The 20833-nt window shown below is 39.5% G+C and overlaps 1 protein-coding gene and 1 long non-coding RNA gene across 5 annotated transcripts in view; one reads left to right on the top strand and one right to left on the bottom strand.

Moving 5' to 3' along the window:
• The window catches only part of LOC133377131 (uncharacterized), a 20447-nt gene extending 12727 nt beyond the window's left edge, over positions 1-7720 (top strand). Inside the window, exons 2-3 of the long non-coding RNA XR_009760622.1 lie at positions 2179-2321; positions 7181-7720. This is a non-coding gene — a long non-coding RNA (uncharacterized LOC133377131). The remainder of the gene's footprint in view (positions 1-2178; positions 2322-7180) is intronic.
• The window catches only part of QSER1 (glutamine and serine rich 1), a 50400-nt gene continuing 35002 nt past the window's right edge, over positions 5436-20833 (bottom strand). For 2 of the 4 annotated variants that reach the window (XM_061610530.1, XM_061610527.1), the window contains 6 exons: positions 19970-20193; positions 17927-18064; positions 14462-14559; positions 13896-14048; positions 11713-11808; positions 5436-10359 (listed from right to left, as the gene is read on the bottom strand). In XM_061610530.1, coding sequence (XP_061466514.1) covers positions 10219-10359; positions 11713-11808; positions 13896-14048; positions 14462-14559; positions 17927-18064; positions 19970-20193 — 850 coding nt within the window. In that variant the 3' untranslated portion in view covers positions 5436-10218. The remainder of the gene's footprint in view (positions 10360-11712; positions 11809-13895; positions 14049-14461; positions 14560-17926; positions 18065-19969; positions 20194-20833) is intronic. The other 2 variants (XM_061610529.1, XM_061610528.1) reach the window with 2 other exon arrangements.

Raw genomic sequence — 20833 nt, forward strand, 5'->3', positions numbered from 1 at the left:
TTATCCATGCTCTGGTAACCTCTAGATTGGACTACTGTAATGCACTCTACGTAGGGTTACCTCTGAAGACGGTTCGGAAACTTCAGCTGGTGCAGAATGCTGCGGCCAGAGTTCTTACTGGGACAAAAAAAATTGATCATATAACACCTGTCCTGGCCCAGCTGCACTGGCTACCAATATGTTTCCGGGCCAGATTCAAAGTGTTGGTTCTTACCTATAAAGCCCTTAACGGCATCGGACCGCAATACCTGGCGGAACGCCTCTCCCGCTATGTACCTACCCGGTCGCTGCGCTCGACGTCGAAGGCCCTTCTCCGTGTCCCAACGCATAGGGAGGCACGGAGAATGATAACTAGAGCTAGGGCCTTCTCAGTGGTGGCCCCCGAACTATGGAACGCCCTCCCTGATGAGATACGCCTGGCGCCTTCTTTGCTATCTTTTCGGCGCCAGGTAAAGACCTACCTCTTCGCCCAGGCATTTTAAAAATTTTAAAAATTTTAAAAATTTGAATTTAAAATTGAAAATTTTTAATTATGTTTTATTGTGTTTTTGTATTTTAACCTGTTTTATTATGCTGTACACCGCCCTGGGAGCTTATTGCTATAGGGCGGTCTAAAAATGTAATAAAATAAAATAAATAAATAAATAAATACATAGGGCTGTAGCCAAAAAGAGGCACAAAGAATTAATTTTATCTTGTGATACTTCATCCAGGTTCATTTATATGAACTGGGTGTGTATATTTTGTAATGCTTATCAAAGTTATTTAAACCAATAGGCAACATCTGTACTGCAGAGGGGTTTTCCATCAGGGGTATCAAGTTTTTTTTAAAAAAATGCCCTTTATTTCAGATTGTTGCCCACTGAAGTCTGTGCAGCGAAGGTGGATGGCATCTGGTTCATCAAAGGAAGAGAAAAAAAAAGGGGGGGGGAGCTCCCAAGATGCCAAAAAGTATATTTATGAAATTAATTCCAAAGCAGTTTATTAAATACACTTTTTGGCGTCTTGGGGGCTTCCTCCCTTTTTTTTCTTCCTCTGGCCCACTGAAGTCTAACAGATATTTATTATTATGTACCAGAAGTCTATTTTTATAATCAGGTAATCATAAAAGATGATATGATGAGCTTCAGGTGCCAACTTAAGATTTGGTTATTTCAGCAAGTGTCATAAAAATGATTTGTTTTTATAACTTTGTCAGATTGACACAGATTAAGGTATATTTGCTGTATATTTCCTCCTTTTTATATGTATCAATGCCTGAACACCTCTATGCATTATATATTCATGCCATTTATTATTGATGCTGCTATTGATATTGCTTATGAAATGGACAACTCCAAGTGCAGTGTCTGTTTCATTGCTTCTGTGTACTATGGAACCAGCTAGATACCCAAGGCCGTCATTGAGTGTTCTGTTATGATAGCATGTAGAGGATGTGTGGGTGTGAATTAATTTCTCTTTCTATGGCTGAAACTGGAGGCTTAGAGGCACTAAACGCCTGGTGCCAACACTGTTATCTTTTCGGCACCAGGTCAAGACTTTCCTCTTCTCCCAGGCATTTTAGCATGTGTTTTATACTGTTTGAATTTTTTAATTGTGTTTTAAATTGTTTTTATAAGATCTGTTTTAAATTGTATTTGTTTTAATGTTTTTAGTTACTGTAAACTGCCCAGAGAGCTTCGGCTATGGGGCAGTATACAAGTATAATAAAATAAATAAATAAATAAAGGTTATTAAGGTGACAACAACTGGAGGGTGTCCAGAATAAATCAGCCATAAACAAATGTTATAATTCTAATGCAAGTCTGAAAGAGATCCTGTGACTAGCGCCCTTGATAGGCACCAAGCTGGTATGAGAAAGAGATGCAGTTCTGAGAACATGGATGTGCCAAGAGATTGACATCAGTACAAGTGCCAGCTGACCAATTGATGGATGAGATACCAGGGCCCAGTGAAGATATCAAGAGAATATCAAAACATCATCTAACTATAAAGACACCCTAGCTTCACCAGGAGATTTGAGAAGTTTTCCACCATAACCTACTACCTGAGATTCTGTGAGCATGCCTCTGCTCCTTCCTCGCTACAGTATTGGTTGGCCACCAGCTTCTTGTGCAAGTATGAAAGATCAGGGCTAGCTGGCGTATCTAATTTTGCATTTTACTATTCCTGCAATAGGTGACTCCAGCACCTCTGGCTGTGTCAACTGGACATCTTTCAGTAAATCTTTTACCACCTTTTATCTTGGTGTGCTCCCAACACTCCTGCTCATTCCCGCTATCTCCTGGCTTGATCACCCAGGAGTGGCTTTCGGTTCATTGGTAAGACCTAATTCCCTGACACTGTATGTAACGATGACCCATTCTTGTATTTTTTTCCTTTAATGTATTCTGCTTGATTTTATTTAGATGGTTTTTAATTGAGACTTTCTGTCCTATGTAGATTTTTTGTGAGTTTGAAGTATAAAAATTAATAAATATTAGCAGTATTTATACATTGTTGCTAAAAGGGTCTGCAATTACTAAAATCCATTATAAATTTGGAGTTTTCAAGCTTTTGACAGGGGGCTCTAAACTCTCTCCTAAATGTAACTAGGGTCAGGGAGATAATGACAGGACACTGTGCAATTAGGAGTGCTGTGTCTAGATAAGACTAATCAAGAAACAAGGAAGCCTTCAACAGGGGAAGAAAGTTAATTAAAATAGTTTTGGAAAAGTTTCATTTAGTCTGCTGAGGCTGCAATCCTATACACTCAACTGGAAATATGTCCCAGTGAACTTAGTGTGGACGTACTTCGGAGCACACATGTATAAGTGCTGCAAAAAGTTGGGCTGCCTATGCTTGTGGAAATGGTGATGCTGAAAAAGGAGAGATCAGCAGGTTGCATTCTGGCCCATTTGAAAAAGACCCAGATGCACCAACTTATATGGGAGTAATTTGTGCCTGTCAGTACTGTAATAGAAAGGAGATGCAATTCTAGATTTTTTTCAGGAATGAGTGCTGGACTGTCAGGGTAACTGATGGACCTTCCTTGCTCTAGCAAATGAATGAGGTGATAATTTCAAGTTTGTGTCAGTAGCATAAAGAAAGTTGGAGAATGACCAAAATAATCAGGGGTCAGGTACTACATTGTTTTTCTTTGAGGGGCTTCCTATCTCATGCTAACAGTTTTTGTTTGCATTTCTAATAAAAATCTAAGGGTTGTATTTCATCTGAAGATTTTCTGTTAAAGCTAAAATGTGCTCTGTAAATTGAGCTTAGGCAGTCAGTAGGACTGACTTCAATGGACCGTACTCCAAGGAAACCGCACAAGGTTGCAGTCATGCAGATTCTAATAAATATGGGTTTTATGCTACATATTGCTGCTATGTGTGTTTGTGTATTAGATAAATAAGTGGATCAGCACAGCTGCCTTCATTTTGAGGCTATCCTTGTATCTCTATGGGGGATGGCAGGAGCTCTTCAAAGCCTGTAGCTCTTGGAAGTCACCTTCACATTTGGTCAGTTCACCTATAAATGTTACCTCTGTTTTTTCGTTTGCATAGTGTCATGGGACAAAATTTGGATATATAAGCTTATGCATCTCAGCATGGGTACAAGCCAACTGAATTTATATTTTAAGTCCCATTTATGTAAATAAAGTTGAGAATGTAGCTAGATTCAGACAGTATGTAAGGATTTCATTTATGCTGACTGAAAAAAGCTTGGCATTTCTCTTATTTATGCAATACTCTGAATGTAGCCTTCACTTTATAACTTTCTTAACTTAGTGCTTGGGAATAGTACTAAGCTTTAACGTAATGTGTGTGTTTTAAAAAAAGAAATATAACTGGTATTTGTATCCTATGCCTTGACCTTGAATTATATAAAATAGTATATCATTTTTCATAAACATTTCATAGAACATTCCAGTTTTTAATGGGCCCTCATCTACATCTTATTTCAACATATAAACAATGGTTTGATTGAGTCACAGCGAAGCCATGCTGAAGATACCAGAAGGAATGCATAAACAGTTGCTTATAAAAATGTGTTCTGTATCCATTACCCTTTCAGCATATAGATCACACTGCTGAAAATATAATCCACATGAGCTACGCTGTAGAAAATCAGTTTAAGTCTGCCCTTCATGCGATCTCAGTGTGGGTTACAATGTAATTAAAAATAATTGCAAGTAATTTTGATCATAACAACACTCAGGCTTGCAGCAGTGGCTACTATCCCAGGCAAACAGGTCAATCTATGCATCAAGACACCAAGGTATCAGCACCAAGCACTAGTTGGCTTTCCTAGAATATTCTATAGGTGGGGTGCACAAAGTATCAAATGTTATAAATTGCTCAACTTCCAACATGACCGCTTATATGGTGCACAGTCATTCAGGTGCTATGTGAAATATATTTGTTTGGATCTTGATATCCCATGAATGGGAACTCTGCTCAAGCGATGTTCTTGCTGGCAGATGTGATTTCTACTGATTCCTCCTTTATTGTGGTACAAAAACATGTTCAGTGGCTGGGGATCTTCCCAGAACACTGTAGAAGTGCAGGAAGGAGGAGGGAGTCTGCTACAATCACTTCCACCACCACCAGCTTTCCCTGGATCAAAGGCCCACAAATCAGAAGGGCCCTTCTGTTCACAGGGCAAACTCAGGACCCAATCCAGTGGATGAATGCAATGTAGCATGTAAAATACTTGATAGTTCCAAGGGGTGAGTTATTGAGAATGGCCATCTTGATAAATCCGCTCATACTGAGTGAGTACCTTTCATATGAAGAATAAGCTAAGCCTTCCAAAGTAGCGAGCCACCTGATTCTCTGTAATAAACCTGTCCAAACACTGGTAGGTTGGGGTGGGGTAAGCCACTAAAAATCAGACATCCCATTTCATTTAAAGCTGCTTTGATGAGATACCCATTAACAAAGTAAATGATACCTGAGACAAGTGTGGCCACAACAATCATAGATACTAATAGTTTAGCAATCTCAGGTGCTAAGCTATGATGGTGATGTAACAAAAAATGGGGCTACTGCTAAGAGGGAGGTATCAGCATACTTTACAGACGCATAAAAAAACTTAAGGGGAAAACCCAATGATGCAATGAAGAAATCATGCCTCCAATTCCTGCAAGCAGGGTTGCCATTAACCTTGAATAAGAGCACATGTTCAAGCAGTTTCTCTCCCATGTCCCTCTACAACAGCACCCTAACTCTTCCACCTTATGGCAATTCTGACTTTCATAGGCAACTTACAATGTGTCGTGGATGCGTCTAAGGGGAGGGGGTTTAGCTTGAATGTTAAGATTGTGACAACCAATCATTTGGTGTCCTAAAAGAGGGTAAGATTTGGACCATCACACTAATGGGAGTATTTGTCTTAGTCATTCCAATTCTTTCAGACCAATGTTTTCAAGCTTAATAAACCACTGAACAGCATTTTGAAAAAGTGTTTTCACTTTAATGAGTTTAGTAACATCGAATCAACAATACAAAAATTGTGACTTTTTCCCCTTCAACTTTATACATTATTGTGGACCACCTGAAAACTGGACTAAATTCTTGCAGTAAATAAGAAGCTAGGTATTACCATACATTTATTAATGAAAATTGAACATTAACTTAAACAGAATATATAGAAGGATGTGCACTGTATAATATACAAAAAGGTACGTTAGTGTAGGATGCCAAATTATCATCAACAAAAACTGAAGTTACTGTACACTGATTTTCAATTTCCTAGCATTTTGGCTTGTTCATTTTTAAATTATTTTAAATAGTAGTAAAATTTTAAATATTTAAAATATATTTCCTCTATGGAGACTGTTTATTGGAAGACAGTTTGACTTTCCTTTTTAACATATATTACTTAAAGCAAAAGGGAAAGTATGCAACGTCCTGGTAAAGGACGCTGTAGAATCCAGTTGTATCACCAATTATATAAGCTGAAGCTTAAAATGAAAAGATCAGAGACTCTTTACAGAGATCTGGACACAAAACAATGCTTGCTGGGACTACCAATCTAAAGATGCAATTATTTAGTTTTACACAGTGTTTGTTCACTTGCCCCCATTGTTACCATATTAAAAATAGTATCAGAGGGCCACTTCATATATTACATTTGAATGGGTACTGAACATCTGGAAATCATTTGCATATATGTAATCAGTCAGTTCCACATTCTTGCAATATTATAAGAACGCAGAGGCATGAATGCATTTTGTGTGCACAATGTATGCTGAAGTGTAATATTAAAATCAGCTATGTAAATCGACTGCCTTCAAGTCGATTCCGACTTATGGCAACCCTATGAATGGAGTTTTCATGGTAAGGTGTATTCAGAGGGGGTTTACTATTGCCTTCCTCTGAGGCTGAGAGGCAGTGACTGGCCTAAGGTCACCCAGTGAGCTTCCTGGCTCTGTGGGGGTTCGAACCCTGGTGTCCCAGGTTGTAGTCCAACACCTTAACCACTACACTACACTGGCTCCATAATCCTAAATGCACTATGGTGGAAGCAAATGTCAAGGTTTCAACTTATTTAGGCATTTCAGCTGCTTAAAACCTGCAGCTCTACTTACTGTGAGTGCACCGGCACTTCTCCAAAGGATCTCCAGCGTACTCTCAAAAATTACTATTTGCAGGGGCCCTTGGAAGGAAGAATATACAGTAGGGCCCCGCTTTACGGCACTTTGCTAATGCGGTGGTCTCAATTAGACTAAAGCCCCACACATACGGCACTTGTTACGCTTTTACGGCAGTTTTCAGGCCTTCGCGTGCCATTCAATGAGTTCCACTTTTCAGCAAGGGTCCGGAACATAGCCTGCCATATGAGTGCGGCCCTACAGTAGAAGGCTGTTGTCCAAGCTGAATTTAATATCCAGATTTTATGTGGTGCCCCAGAATAGTTAGAAAATGTCTCTATCAAGTGAACAATCCACTGTATTTCTCAAGTAGCATTGCTGATAACTCTGCCTCCTGATTGTTGCAAAACATATACACTGAATTCAGGAAATACTGGTTTGACTGTGGTGGCCATCATCTTTTATTTCTTTAATGTGTTATAAGAAACCTAAAATTGCTATTTAAATCATATTTTGCCCAATTGCATTTTGTTCTAAAATTGTTGCATTTTGGATACCTAACATATTGTCTGTCTAGCACAGCCGTTTTCTCTTTGTTTACAGGAAACCTAGACGTCCCTGGAAGCTTATCAGAGGCACCTCCATGAAAAAAAAAGTCAGTGGACCATTGTTCCTGGAATACACCTGGCCAGCCTCCTAAAGCTGCAGAGCTTTCCCTGCAATACACAGCCACAAAAGATGTTGGGTGTGTTCAAAGATGCACCCACTGGATATGGGGCAACAGCTAGGCCTAATAGGCCTCACTAATGTTCTACATAAAATATGTACCCTAGAACAGACCCCTTTTGCAATGTATAGTCATTCCTTGAAACACATGGGAGGCCAAACAACTTAAAAGGGTTCTCTGAACACAGGAAGTTTGAACGTCATCTGTCTAGCAAGACAGAAGTGTATTTTATGTTCTACTTCCATAATCCCAAGAAAGCTTCTTATGCATTGTTCACTTGACAAAGTTGCCATCTACTCGTCCTAAGAATAAAAAGGTGAATACCTAATCCTGCAAAGTTACTCAGAAGTAAGTCCCATTGATTTCAATGAGACTTATTCCTAGGTAAGTGCATACAGGATTGCACCCTCAGTAAAACAGTGCAATCCCCATCCTTTTTTGTTCAATTAATGTTTAACTATTAAACCAATTTATCTATAAGCTTGTGTTGATGTATATTACTTCATTGGACAACAGGATTGGGAAATCTTTGCCCTTCCAGATGTTGCTGTATTACATCTCTCGTCAATCCCAGCCAGCATGGCCAATAATTAAAGGTAATGAGAGTTAGTCTAACAACCTCTGGAGGGCCAAAGATTCCTCACCCTTGCTATACAATTTTGTTTTACATTTGTGAACCTTCCATGACTAGTTCTTAAATATTTTAATTCCAACATGAGAAAGATGCCACCTCTGCCTTCCTTCTATATCCTCCTCCACCTAAGGAGATTATTTATGTGATGGCTCCAAGGATACTGCATCTATATTATAAAAGGAACTTTCAAATCTCTTCCTAACACAAAGGACAATCCTAGACCTGTTACTCAAAGCCCCATAGAGCTCATTGTGGCTTAGGTAATTGGTTGAAGGATTGCAGCCTTAAGTATGAGTGAAGGGTTAAGATGTACATTAGTTTGCAGGGAGGCTTCCAAAATAATTCAGCAGTATTGGCTTCTTTGTTGCAGGTAGACAAATGCCCAAAATGTTTTTAGGCAGAGGATCAAAATGCTTCCCTAATGCTGTAGAGCTTGAGTCTAGACCATTAATTCTTCTACAGGACCACTGGATCCCCAGCAAATTAGTCACAGTAATACAGCCTGGCTTTTTCAAGGCAAGTGCAGTATGGTGAAATTTTAAGACAAAAAACAATGGAAATTTACGAAAAAATATTGCATTTTTTTCTTCCCCTTAGAGAAATGGAGTACCACCACATCAAACATAAAAAACCCTTTGAAAATGCAGAGGTAAACCTACATAACAGATATCAAGATAAAGAATGTTGTCCTTTGATATTTTGAAATCCTGGTTTAATTGCTTGTATCACAGCCCTTCATTATATTTTACAAATCTAAGGTGCAATGAACATATGTACAACTAAAGAAAATACACCATGCTACATACAAAAATACCCCGGTTAGCTACTGAATGAGGAATCCTGCTTTCTTGGTCGAAATTAAGGCACTAAGTGGCAGTGAAAGAACAAATGAATTATTTTTATATATTATCTGACGAAAGCACAAGTTTAATCTTTTCACAAATCCAAGCAGAGGACTTACACATTTTGAATCAATGACTGAGGTAAGGCATTCTGTTGGCAAATGAAGAAACTTTCCTATGAGTTTAACACATTTTTAGTCTAAGTGAGACTACTGGTCCTACTGATTAAAAAATAACTCAGCAGAGAAAAACAATGACAAAAGCACGTCTGAACATGTGAAAAGGCACTGAGAACCAAACAGTTCTGCCATTACCGATTCTAAAAAAAGTCAATGTCAGTTGTGTTTAACACTGCATATAGTTTATTAAATCATCAATCTTCAGTATCCAGAAGACAAAAGTAATAGCTGTTCAATGAAACTTTCATTATTCATGGTATTTTAGTAAGAAATTTATTTTCATGCCTCAGAAAATGAAATGCAGTGTTTAAACACAACTATACATATAAAGCAAACTTATAAAGTCTAGTATGTCTTATTCCTGGTTAACACTGAAGGAAGCTGGTATAAACAAAAGAATTATCTCAAGATACATAGTTTACAATGTGAAATTAATATATAAAAATGAACAGGATTTACTGAAAACAATGAAAAGTGTATTACAAAGATACACAAAACAATTTTTAGCCACAATATTTTCTCTGTGAAAAATACAACTATTAGTGAGATAAAATGTACAATTGATTTTTTTCCAAAGGGGAAAAAAAGCACAGTATAAAGGAAAATATGTTTTTCTTAAAAATAAAAAAGGGGAACATAGTTAAGGTCATTGTCTTTCATTACAATATAATTTGACACAAAATAGCAGTCATAGGATTGCACCAACTCCATGTTCAATCTCCTGAACATAACAGCAGTAAAAGGAGTCCATAAAGCACAATGACATTTCTGAATGTGTGATGGTGATTATTTATATACAGAATTTCATGTCATACTAGCTCTGTTTGCAAAATGTAGAAGACTCTATTTGATAAGTCAGACAAATGTAAATATTTGTTTACTACCCAGACTCTTCCTACTGTTCAGAGTCAGAAAAAGCCATGATATTTTCAGTATTATTTTCACCATAGCCCAAAAATATATATATTTAGTGCATGCTTTGATCACTTGTCAAAAATAAACCTAAGTCATTTCAATACAAGAGTTTACAAAATGGAAAAATCATTCTTCAGATTAAAAATTCAGTGAGGTTTGTTTGTAGTTCCATTTGCATGGCAGCATAATTTTTCCTCATCAGAAGCCACAGACCAAGAACACTAAGAATTCCTCTGACTCAGAATAAAGTCTGGCATGATCAGACTAACCAGAGCTTCCCTGACCTTTCAGTTGCTCTTGATGAGTGATATAAAAAAAAAACTTTGCCCCAAGTGCCACAGTTATTATGAACATTTCTGCTGTACATGATTCAAAAGTTCACCAAACTTCTCAAACAGGTCTTCTACCCATTTTATATTTTTCATGCATTGCTGTACAATCTCCTCCTGGCCTAGTTCTGCATTCTTCTTTTGAACAGAAGAAATCTATTGAGGGAGGAAAGAAAATAGAAGATTAAATTGCTAACATCCATATCCTCAGTAGCCAATCTTAACATTTTAATTCATATATCCACACACCAGCTATGTCCAGTGGACATCCTCATAAACAAAGCACAATTCAATGTCACCAATGAACTTCCTAGCAGAGCAAAGTGTGTTCCTAGACTGACACATTGTTTCTGTACTCATGAACCACCTATAATATTCTTTCAGGGCTTTACCAGACATTACAACTCTGAAATTTTTCTTTTGTACTAAACTAACATTAGTGCAACCCAAGGGTCAGAGCTATATCTCCTGCTCATGCAACAGGAGTAAGGACAGCCTTACTGCAGAGGGAATAGCTGTTCACCATAGTTTTAAAATGAAAAGGGGGAGGGGGAATATGTGCACTGCACTACTAGGTAGGGGTACTGCACAGCTTTCAGAAGAAACATATTAAAAATGTCCACAAACTGCCAAGGCATTATGATAGCAGAAGGCAAAGCTTTTCTGTTTGCCACTGCAATCACAAACTGAGAGGTGGGATTCTCCAGGGCACGTGTGTATGTAAGTAACAAATCCCCCCCCAACTGCTAATAACCCCCATCAGGTGGGTGGGTGGGTGCAGGGAAACTAGGTACCTACATTGGTACATTTTTTATGGTGCATGGGGAAAAGAGCTGCTACTGCCACAGCCCATATCCGGTTTGGACTTCTCTGCACCTGCTAAGTTTTTTAAAATACTGGGAGGCTGGATCATGGATCCCCGTGTCACATCTTGTTTTGGCTCCAGGGGCATTGCTCAGGGAAAATTTACATATGCTAATTTATACATATAGATCCTCTTGTGCTCTATTATGATGGTGGGTAGGCTGAGGTGTCATTACCACTGTGATTTGCAATGCAACCAGCCACCTTGTGGGCAGGAGATCCAGGGCTCAGCTCAGGGCCCTAACAAGGCTGACTTGGATTCTTGAAGGCAAAAGTACACTGACACACTATATCTTCAATGCATGGGGACTGCTCAGATAAATTAACTTTGCATTGTTGAGAAATGCCTCTCAGAATTACTGACAAGTAGTTCCTTTGAGCTATTTGCACCAATTTCAATCCACAGGAATTGCTGGTGGATTCTTCAATGCCTTAAAAATGGGACTTTCAGAGGAACCTTAACAATGGAGAATTACAACATTTTGTGTTCACAACACTCTTGAAAAACTCACATTACTGTAACCGCTAAATTAATGCTTAATGTTTTATCTATCTTTAATACAATATTTATAAACCACTCTAGATTTATAGATTATCTACTGCAATAGAAAATACAAAAAATACATTGTCTAGCAGAAGACTAACCTCTACTTTACACCTCAGAAACATGTGGTATTTGTAATGATGGAGTGAGTGATATAAAGAACACAGTGGTATTTTTTCTGGATCTACAGCAAACTCCTGCAGAGACAAATAGTTACTGTTAGCCACAAAGTTGCCTACAGCCTGATGGATTCTTGGTGCCAATAATTATTTTGAGCACTCAGAAATAAAATGTGCTAGTGAATGTATTTATCCATACAATCATGCATTTTGGCTGGATCTAGGCTGCTCCTTCCATTTGCAAATGGAACTGAGATCAGTGCAGATGCTTGCTAAGGGGTGGTGAGAGGAGGGTACTGTTCATATTTCATCTTCCCACTGCAACCCCTGTACAAACTCACACCCCTCCATAGCAGCTTTTCAGGGAACAGAGGGGAACTGGCAAATTACACAGCACTGGCAATTCCTCTAGCAGAAATTTCATGCAAGTGCAGTTTACCCTGCCCAATGCACCATGGAAGCCTTGTTGTGGTGCTGACTTGTACCACTGTACCCTGTGATCCTACCCAGGAAAGCTTTGCCATGGCCTTGGAATGCTGATTTCTTTCTTTCTTTCTTTCTTTCTTTCTTTCTTTCTTTCTTTCTTTCTTTCTTTCTTTCTTTCTTTTTCTTTCTTTCTTAATAATTAATTAATTAACATTTATATACCGCCCCATAGCCGAAGCTCTCTGGGAGGTTTACAGCAATTAAAAACATTATAGGATTTACCCTGCCACTGAGGATTCCCTGTTCCTTCTCCCTCTGATGTGCTTGTCACAGATCATGAGGGATGAATGGATAAAACTCTTGTTTCTCTTGTTCACCTTCACCATCTGTTTTTTCTTAGCATTTCTAGTTTCAGCTCTTCTTCTTCTTCTTCTGAATATGCTGAATTCCCTTGGACCAAACATCATTGTGCATCTGCCTTCCGTGTGCAGCTACATCTCCCCCACCCCCACATCCTTCCCTTTCCCACCTGAGGCAGCCTTTAATAACTAATTTGACTTTCTATTTGCTGTATCTACACAACCCTCTTCAGGAAAAGCTCAGATTCTTTCGCAGTTACTCCTGCCTGGGCACCTTATGACAGCATTCCATTAAAGCAGTTCAAGGGGGGAAATAGTTTCCAGATAAAGTTAGTTAAATTCCTAGGGTTTGTAGAGTCAATGGTATAGACATAGAATAGAGATTAGGAAAGCCACTGCAGTTGCTTACATACAGTTTTAACCTGCTAATGTCAAATATAAAAGCTACTATGGCTGATGTCCTCACAGTGAGTTTAAAAAGGCTGTAAGATGTAAGTGCAAAGGCAGTCACAGAGAATATTGTCTTCAGCAGTAATGGCTGACTTGGGACCAGCAAAGAGACCCTTACAGTGCAATCTGATTGTGTATCCACTCAGAAGTCCCATTTGAGTTCAACCCTTATTTACTCCCAGCTAAGTGCATGTAGGTTTGCATCTTCAAGGGGTAGGTCTGTACTTTTATGTCCTGGCTCAGCCCTAGGGCAGTAGTTTCCCCACTTTTTCCCCCACAGACCACTTGAAAATTGCTAAGGGTCTCAGCGAACTTTGATTGTTCTGCCTGCTGTAGCAATTGTAATGTGCTGTATTAGATGCTGTATGCTTTTAATTGTATTTTTATTGTTTCTTTTATTTCTTACGTACTGTATTTTAAATTCAAATTGTAATACAATAAAATACAATATAACATTTAAAAACCAATGTGAATATTTAATGCAATAGATGTGCTGTCTCCCACCTTCAGCCACAAATCCACACACACACACTAGAGATCACCTGAATGAAATTCATGGACCACCAGTGGTCCATGCACTAGTTTGAGAACCCCTGTCCTAGGGAATATATACTTCCCATTGTGAATCTTTCATTTACAGAGCTCTTTTTCTATTTTCCACTTCAACATATTTACCTTTTTAGAGTGCCTACTGGTCTTCAACGGATAATGAACAAAGGAAATGAAATGAAACAAGTCAAATTACATAAAAAGTACCGTTACATAATTTAGCAACCAATTTGTTTTTGAAAGCATATAACTGAAAAACGTCACTTAGCACACAACATTTAGAAAATGCTTATAAACAAGGAAATTCATTATGGGAATGGTACTGGTGTTCCATTAGAAATATGGCAGCAAAAATCCAAAACACTTTAAAAAAATACATACCTGTGCTAATTTTGAGTTTGCTTTAGAAATCCTCAATGTTTTCTTGTTATAAGCTTTACCATTCATTTTGATTCTAGGAACTGCACTCACCCCAGTTTTTGTTTTAGAATCACGATTGATTATTGTCAGTTCCGGAAAGCTCTCCAAAGCAGCCTTAAAACAGAGCAAAACAACCGTCATTTATAGTCTGTGCAGGAGTGTGTCAAATTAATATGCTAGAAATTTAACTAGAATCCTTTTATAAAACAAGCCATTAAAACAATCCTTAAGCAAGGCACTATTATCCAAGCCCATAAAAATTGCTCAACTCAATTCTCTCCAGGTTATCTATCTGATTTAAGTGAAGATATAGATTCATATTATGCTAATTGGTGTGAACAGGAAAGCTCCCTTTAATCTGAAAATGCATGATTATGGCTAGTCAATTTTTGCTGGAGGGAATAAGAAAGAAATTATAAAGGAATTTGTATTTCAGTTTTATTTGTTTTGTACCATTAAACACTTTTCAAAAGTTTTCAAGTAATATAAAAGTATATAAATAATTAAAGCATTTTAACTATCAGTACCTTGAATGAACGCTCTAAACGTAATTTGGATAGCAGCCTTTTTCTATTGTCATTTAGCATGCCATCAATTTTTCTCATGTGAGGCAAAAGCAGCTCATCTGAAAAAAAAAATACATGATACTTCAAAACAAAACCAAGCAACCATTGGTAATCAGCACAAAAAGGTAACAGGAAGTGCACCAATAGAACCAGGAACAGGCTCAGTAAAATACACCCAGATGGTTCAAAAAACTTGATCCTCAAGACTACAGTACCCTGTAAGTTAAACCGAAATTCCTTCTTGATCCCAAATATAATGATAACCACTGGGAATGAAACAAATTTCAGTAAGAGTCTACACATAAAATTAGCTCTTCAACTACCCTGTCCAGTATTCCAACCACCTGTTGCGGCCATTTTGTATCTCATGAGCAAACACCCAAATTCCCCTAAATCTTGGGAAGAAAAAAAACGTATCTTTGACTCATAAACCTACACAAAGATACAAATAACCACTCATCTTATGAAACTGCAACCAATCGCACATTTCATTGCACTCAGGAAGGCAAGTATTCTTTCTGAACTAACTCTAAAATCAGCAGGCACTTTACAGTCCTACTACTTTCTGTATAGTACAGGTGATATGCAATTACATTATTTCTTGAAAATGAAATGGACTGCCTTCAAGTCGATCCCAACTTATGGGTTTTCATGCCAAGTGGTATTCAGAGATGGTTAACCATTGCCTTCCTCCGAGGCTGAGAGGCAGTGACTGGCCCAAGGTCACCCAGTGAGCTTCATGGCTGTGTGGGGATTCAAACCCTGGGCTCCCAGGTAGTAGTCCAACACTTTAACTACTACACCACACTGGCTCTCTCACATGATTTCTCATCTGTTTCAAAAAGTGTTTTTAGAAGAATTTTTAGTCTAAGAATTGTATTCATTTTGCCCTAGAATGAAAAACTGAATAGCCTTATTAAGCAAATAGAGCCCCATGTTTTTCTTGTGCAAAATATTCTGGAAGAAAATATACATGCTTTAAAATGTGTTATATTTTACTAATAATATTTATTAAGTTAACATAAAAAGGTCACTGGTAAAACAATCTGAAGGAGGGGGGAGGAGGGAGTATCAAAAGCTGAGCAACCACCAAATCTAAAGCCCTTTTGGGCTCATACTAGTAGGGCATGAGGTGGGAGGGCAGCATGTTGCCATATTTTATCTTCTTCTTCCATTAACTGAGGGTTTAAAAAAAAAATCCTTCCCACTGCAATAATCCAATCTGGAAATTACCAGAGCATGAAGTACTGTAGCCAAGTCATCTCTGTCCAAAAGGGGCCAAAATTGGAGAACCGCTGGAAAACAGCACTCCTAGCTACTGAGACCACCTGAGCCTCCAGTGACAATGTTGGATCCAGGAGTATCCCCAAGCGGCAGACCTGCTCTTTCTAGGGTAGTGCAACCGCATCCAGAATAGGCCACCTCCCCACCTCCCAGACATGAGAACTCTGGACACATAACACCTCTGTCTTTTCAGGATTCAGTCTCAATTTATTGACCCACATTCAGTGCATCACCACCTGCAACCACTGATCCAACAACTCAACTGTCTCTCTTGATTCAGATGAAACAGAGAGGTAGTGCTGGGTGTCCATTTGCATGTTGATAGCACCTCGCTCTAAATCTCCTGTTGACAACTCCCAGCGACTCCATATAGATTTTAAATTGTATGGGGGACAAGATAGAACTCTGTGGGACACCCCAGGGCAGTTGCCATATTGCTGAACAATAGCCTCCCATAACTACTTTTTGGAAGAGGCTCTGGAGGTAGGAGTGGAACCACTGATGCACAATGCCCCAACCTCCACCTCTCCAGGACACTCTAGAAGGATACCATGGTCAACAGTATCGAAAGCTATTGAGAGATCAAGGAGAATGAGCAGGGTCCCATTCCCCCATCTCTCTCCTGACACATGACATCAGCAAGGGTAACCAAGGCAGTTTCAGTGCCATGTCCAGGCTTGAAGTCAGACTGGAACAGATCCAAGTAATCAGTTTCCTCCAAACATGCTTAAAGCTGGACCACCACCAGCTTCTCAAGCATCTTGCCCCCAAAGGGGATATTTGCCACTGGATGATAGTTTAACACTCCTAGGTCCAGGGAAGTCCTCTTAAGGAGATGCACTGCCACCCCCTTCAAGGCAGATGGTATCTCCCCCTCCTCCACTGAAACAATCATCATTCCCTAGACCCAACCAATCAATGCCCTATGGCTAGCTCTAAGAAGCCAAGATGGACAAGGGTCAAGAGGAAGGCAGGCATCAGGCATGACTGGGCTCTTGGGTACCAGACTGCTGCAGGCTGGGATTGTCGTGGTGCTCTCCAACACTCCCCCTGAAGCAGCCAAGATAGTTGGGGGCATCAATGGGATGATGGCAGGAGTGTGCTGGGACTGGTCAAGGGGGCAGGTGGTTGGCCGCGCTTCTTCAAGCAGCTTGTCCACGTTCTCAGGCCGCAATAGTCAAAACCGATCCAGTACAGATGGAACAAATGATGCTCTGGGTGCCTCCACTGGACTTGCTCTAACCGTGGCATCCAACTCTGTCCAAATTAAACAGCATGGGGGACAAGATGAAGCTCTGCGAGACACCACAGGAAAGCTCCCATTGCGTTGAACAGTAGCCTCCCATAACTATTTTCTGGAAATGTCTCTAGAGGTAGGAACAGAACCACTGAAGTACAGTGTCTGCAATCCCAATCTCCCTGAGCCACTTCGTGAGGATACCGTGATCGATAGTATTAAAAGCCACTGAGAGAACAAGGAGGAACAGGGTTGCACTCTCCCCAAAAATGTCATCAATAAGGGTGATCAAGGCAGTTTCAGTACCATGACCAGGCCTAAAGCCAAAATGAAATGAAATGAAATGAAATGTATCCAGATACTCAGTTTCCTCCAAGCATGCCTGAAGCTGAACAGCCACCACCTTCTTGAACACCTTGCCCAAAAAGGGTTATTCACTACTGGTCAATAGTTGTTTAACACTTCTGGATCCAGGGAGGTCCTCTTAAGGAGGGCATGCACACACAAATACTTTTGATGATCTGGCAGGATGGAAAAGTCCAAGAAGAGGAGCAGCCAAAAGCTATGAAGTGCCTTTTTTAATGTCATTTGTTTTTCATAAAAATACGTTCTACAGTATATTGTGGACAATAATGACTGTAAAAGTGAGCTAATATTACTTGTATCATTTTAAGGATCTACAGGGGCTACATTTTTAGCCCTCTGCATCCAATGAAAATCTATCCCCAAAGACCAAGGTGACCTTCTGAAGTTGCATTTGATAAAGCACAAAACAGCCTTCTGGTTCATGTGTGCATTAAGATCATGTGCCCATATAGATCCTCCCCAATAGGTAGCTTTTGAATGATATATAATACGGTAAACAGTAATAAGATAAGGAAAGTGAAACGTTGAACACACTGTACCATTACTCTTCTCCAATGCCAGCATTGTATCTGGGTCCAAGGAAATGCTAACAAGTAGTTCCATATAACTTTTAAATGTTTCCTTCATAGCTCTGGTGTTCAAAAAACGAGCAATAATGGGAGCTGGAGGCCCAGCGTCTGAAATATCAGAAACACAAATATTTTGTTCTAATTGTATTTTGAATTTATTTGTAGGTGTAGAGATTTCTTTGTTATGACTCTGGTGACCTCTAGTGACCATTCAAAGAAATACTGGTACACTAAGATTATTAGTTGGCATTATCCTAGTTAGGACTGATCTGTTAGATTATAACAAGCTTCAAATAATTTAAATAAGAACAAAAAATACAGTAATACCTCGCATTAACGTACTCAATGGGACCAGAGCGAGTACGTAAACCGAAAACGTCCTTAAAGTGAAGCACTACCTTTTAAAACTTTTTTTACCTCTCCTTCATGCGGAGCCTCAAAGCCCCGCGCTAAAGCCTCTGCTGCTGCGCTGCCGCGCCTCTCAACTGATTGCGATCGCATCTATTTCCACACCCGCACTCTAAAGCCTCTGCTGCTGCGCTGCCGCGCCTCCCAGCTGATCGCGATCAGGCCTCCCAGCTGATTTGCGGAGGCGCGATCACATCTATTTCCACCCCCGCGCGCTAAAGCCTCTGCTGCTGCGCTGCCACGCCTCTCAACTGATTGTGAACGCGTCTATTTCCACACCCACACTCTAAAGCCTCTGCTGCTGCACTGCCGCGCCTCCCAGCTGATCGCGATCAGGCCTCCCAGCTGATTTGCGGAGGCGCGATCACATCTATTTCCACCCCCGCGCGCTAAAGCCTCTGCTGCTGCGCTGCGTTTCTGGAGAAATACAGGCATATGGAGCATGTATGTTATAGCGAGGCGACGTTAAGCGGGGTATGCCTGTATAGAATCTCACTGGACTGGTTATAAGCTAAAAAATGATGTTGATGTTTAGGAATAGTTTTTATAATTACACTGTAGACACATTCAAGCTCAGTTGTTTTCTTTATTAGAAAATAAGTGTGTCCTTTGCTTTGAAAACCTAGATCAAATGAACACAACACTACTGCTGCACAAAAATTAGCCAGTGTCCACAAAGACTCTGCGAGGCCCATTTATAATTACACTTTAAAGAAGCCACCCCAATAAAGAAGGCGGAGCTGAGACTTGGACGAAAATTTTCTGCCATGACAGAAATTGTGTACTGGTTTGACATTTGCCAAGGTTTTACTAACTCCACAACTATCGCTGGCTGCCGCACCTTTTAGATATCCATTTACTGAACACAACATCTGCAAAGAGCTACCTGTGCATGTGAAGTTAACTGCAAACATGTTGGAACTCCATGTGACTGGGCTTCCTGATCATATCATGTGGAGCGCACTTGGTGTACAGTTACATGCATGTGGGCATCCCTTTGCAGACACTGAACCCAACAAGCAAAGATTTGGGGAAGCAGGCAATATTGAGGTGGGGCTAATAGGTGCAGCCCCTGCTCTCTCCTTCATACATAGAGCAAATGTGTGGAGGCAGTATCTGCATAAGGCTTCAGTCATCCTATATTATGAAGCGATATATAAGAGGTTGACCACTTCACAAATGGCGACTTTGAAACGACGTGTGCAGCAAAAAGGAAAAATCCCAGGCCTTTGAGGGCTGAGAGCAGGAACCAAAGGTAACAGACTTTGGAACAATCACAATTATTATGGGTAAGATAGTCAATTAAATTTCATGAAGCCATGAATTTTCGTAACAGTTTACTGAAGGTGGAAGGGAGGAGCACCAAAACCCAAGAGAAGTAAAGAAAAGAGGCTAGGCCCCTAAAAAAATCAATCTTTTACTATTCTTGTAAAATTCTTATAAAAAATTATGCCCAATGTGTTTTGGTTGAAAACAATCTTCCTTAGGGCATTTATCAAGATGAAGGTTCTCCTATCATGTCAACATCTCTCTAACAACATTTGCTGTGACATTTGCAAAGCACATAAATTTTTGGGAAATATTATATAATAGAAACACAGTTACTTTTGACATAGTGGCACTTAACTTCCTCATCACTCTGGAGTTGAGGGGCAGACGGGAATTCTTCTTTCCATGTTTTCCTTTTCTTTGGTGGTGGTTCAGCCTTTATCTTTGGCTGTTTAGCTTTGGGTTTCACTGAAGACACTTTTGTTGTTATAGTTGCAGTTTTTGGTGCTGGGGGATCAGGAATTTTATTGTTGCTTGTGCTTGGCTTACAATGAACAGTCCTACAAGTTAAGAGACAGTAAGTGAAACAAATTGTATGAAACTCAACTAAGTATGAGTTTAATCTTTATAAATTCAATTCACATTATTTAGGTTATTCATTAGTTTAATATCTTTATTCTCTTTGCATTAATTCTGCAGCTCTTTATGGGCTCTCACTCCATTTTCACCTGTAGACAAGTACAAATATTTTAAAATTTAGCTACTGGATAAGGGCTGTAATGTGAGCAGGCATCTGTTTATGCAACATGGCTTCTCAAAAGTGGAGGAAACAAATTTTGGGAATGCAGGGAGAGGGGCTGAATGGGGAAGAAGAGAAAATAGAAGTCCTATTGCAAAACAGGTTTTCATTGTGCAAGCAGGCGGACATTATATATCACCCATTGGTTCTGATCATCTCGCTAGCTGCTAATCTCATGTGTTTAAGTTCACACATGCACATGTAGAGTTCCTTCCACCCAACAAATTAAATGGTTAAAGTGCTGGTGATAGTATTTTGTTAATAAAAGAAAGAAGGAATAAATCTTCTCATTCCATAGCAATTAAACTCCACAGAATGGGCTAAAAGGACCCTCTCCCTCCCCAAACACCACCAAATTGAAGAATACTGGTTGGGAAAAAGTAATCTATGAACAGCATTAC

This window comes from Rhineura floridana, chromosome 2, assembly GCF_030035675.1.
Source record: "Rhineura floridana isolate rRhiFlo1 chromosome 2, rRhiFlo1.hap2, whole genome shotgun sequence".
Taxonomy (NCBI): domain Eukaryota; kingdom Metazoa; phylum Chordata; class Lepidosauria; order Squamata; family Rhineuridae; genus Rhineura; species Rhineura floridana.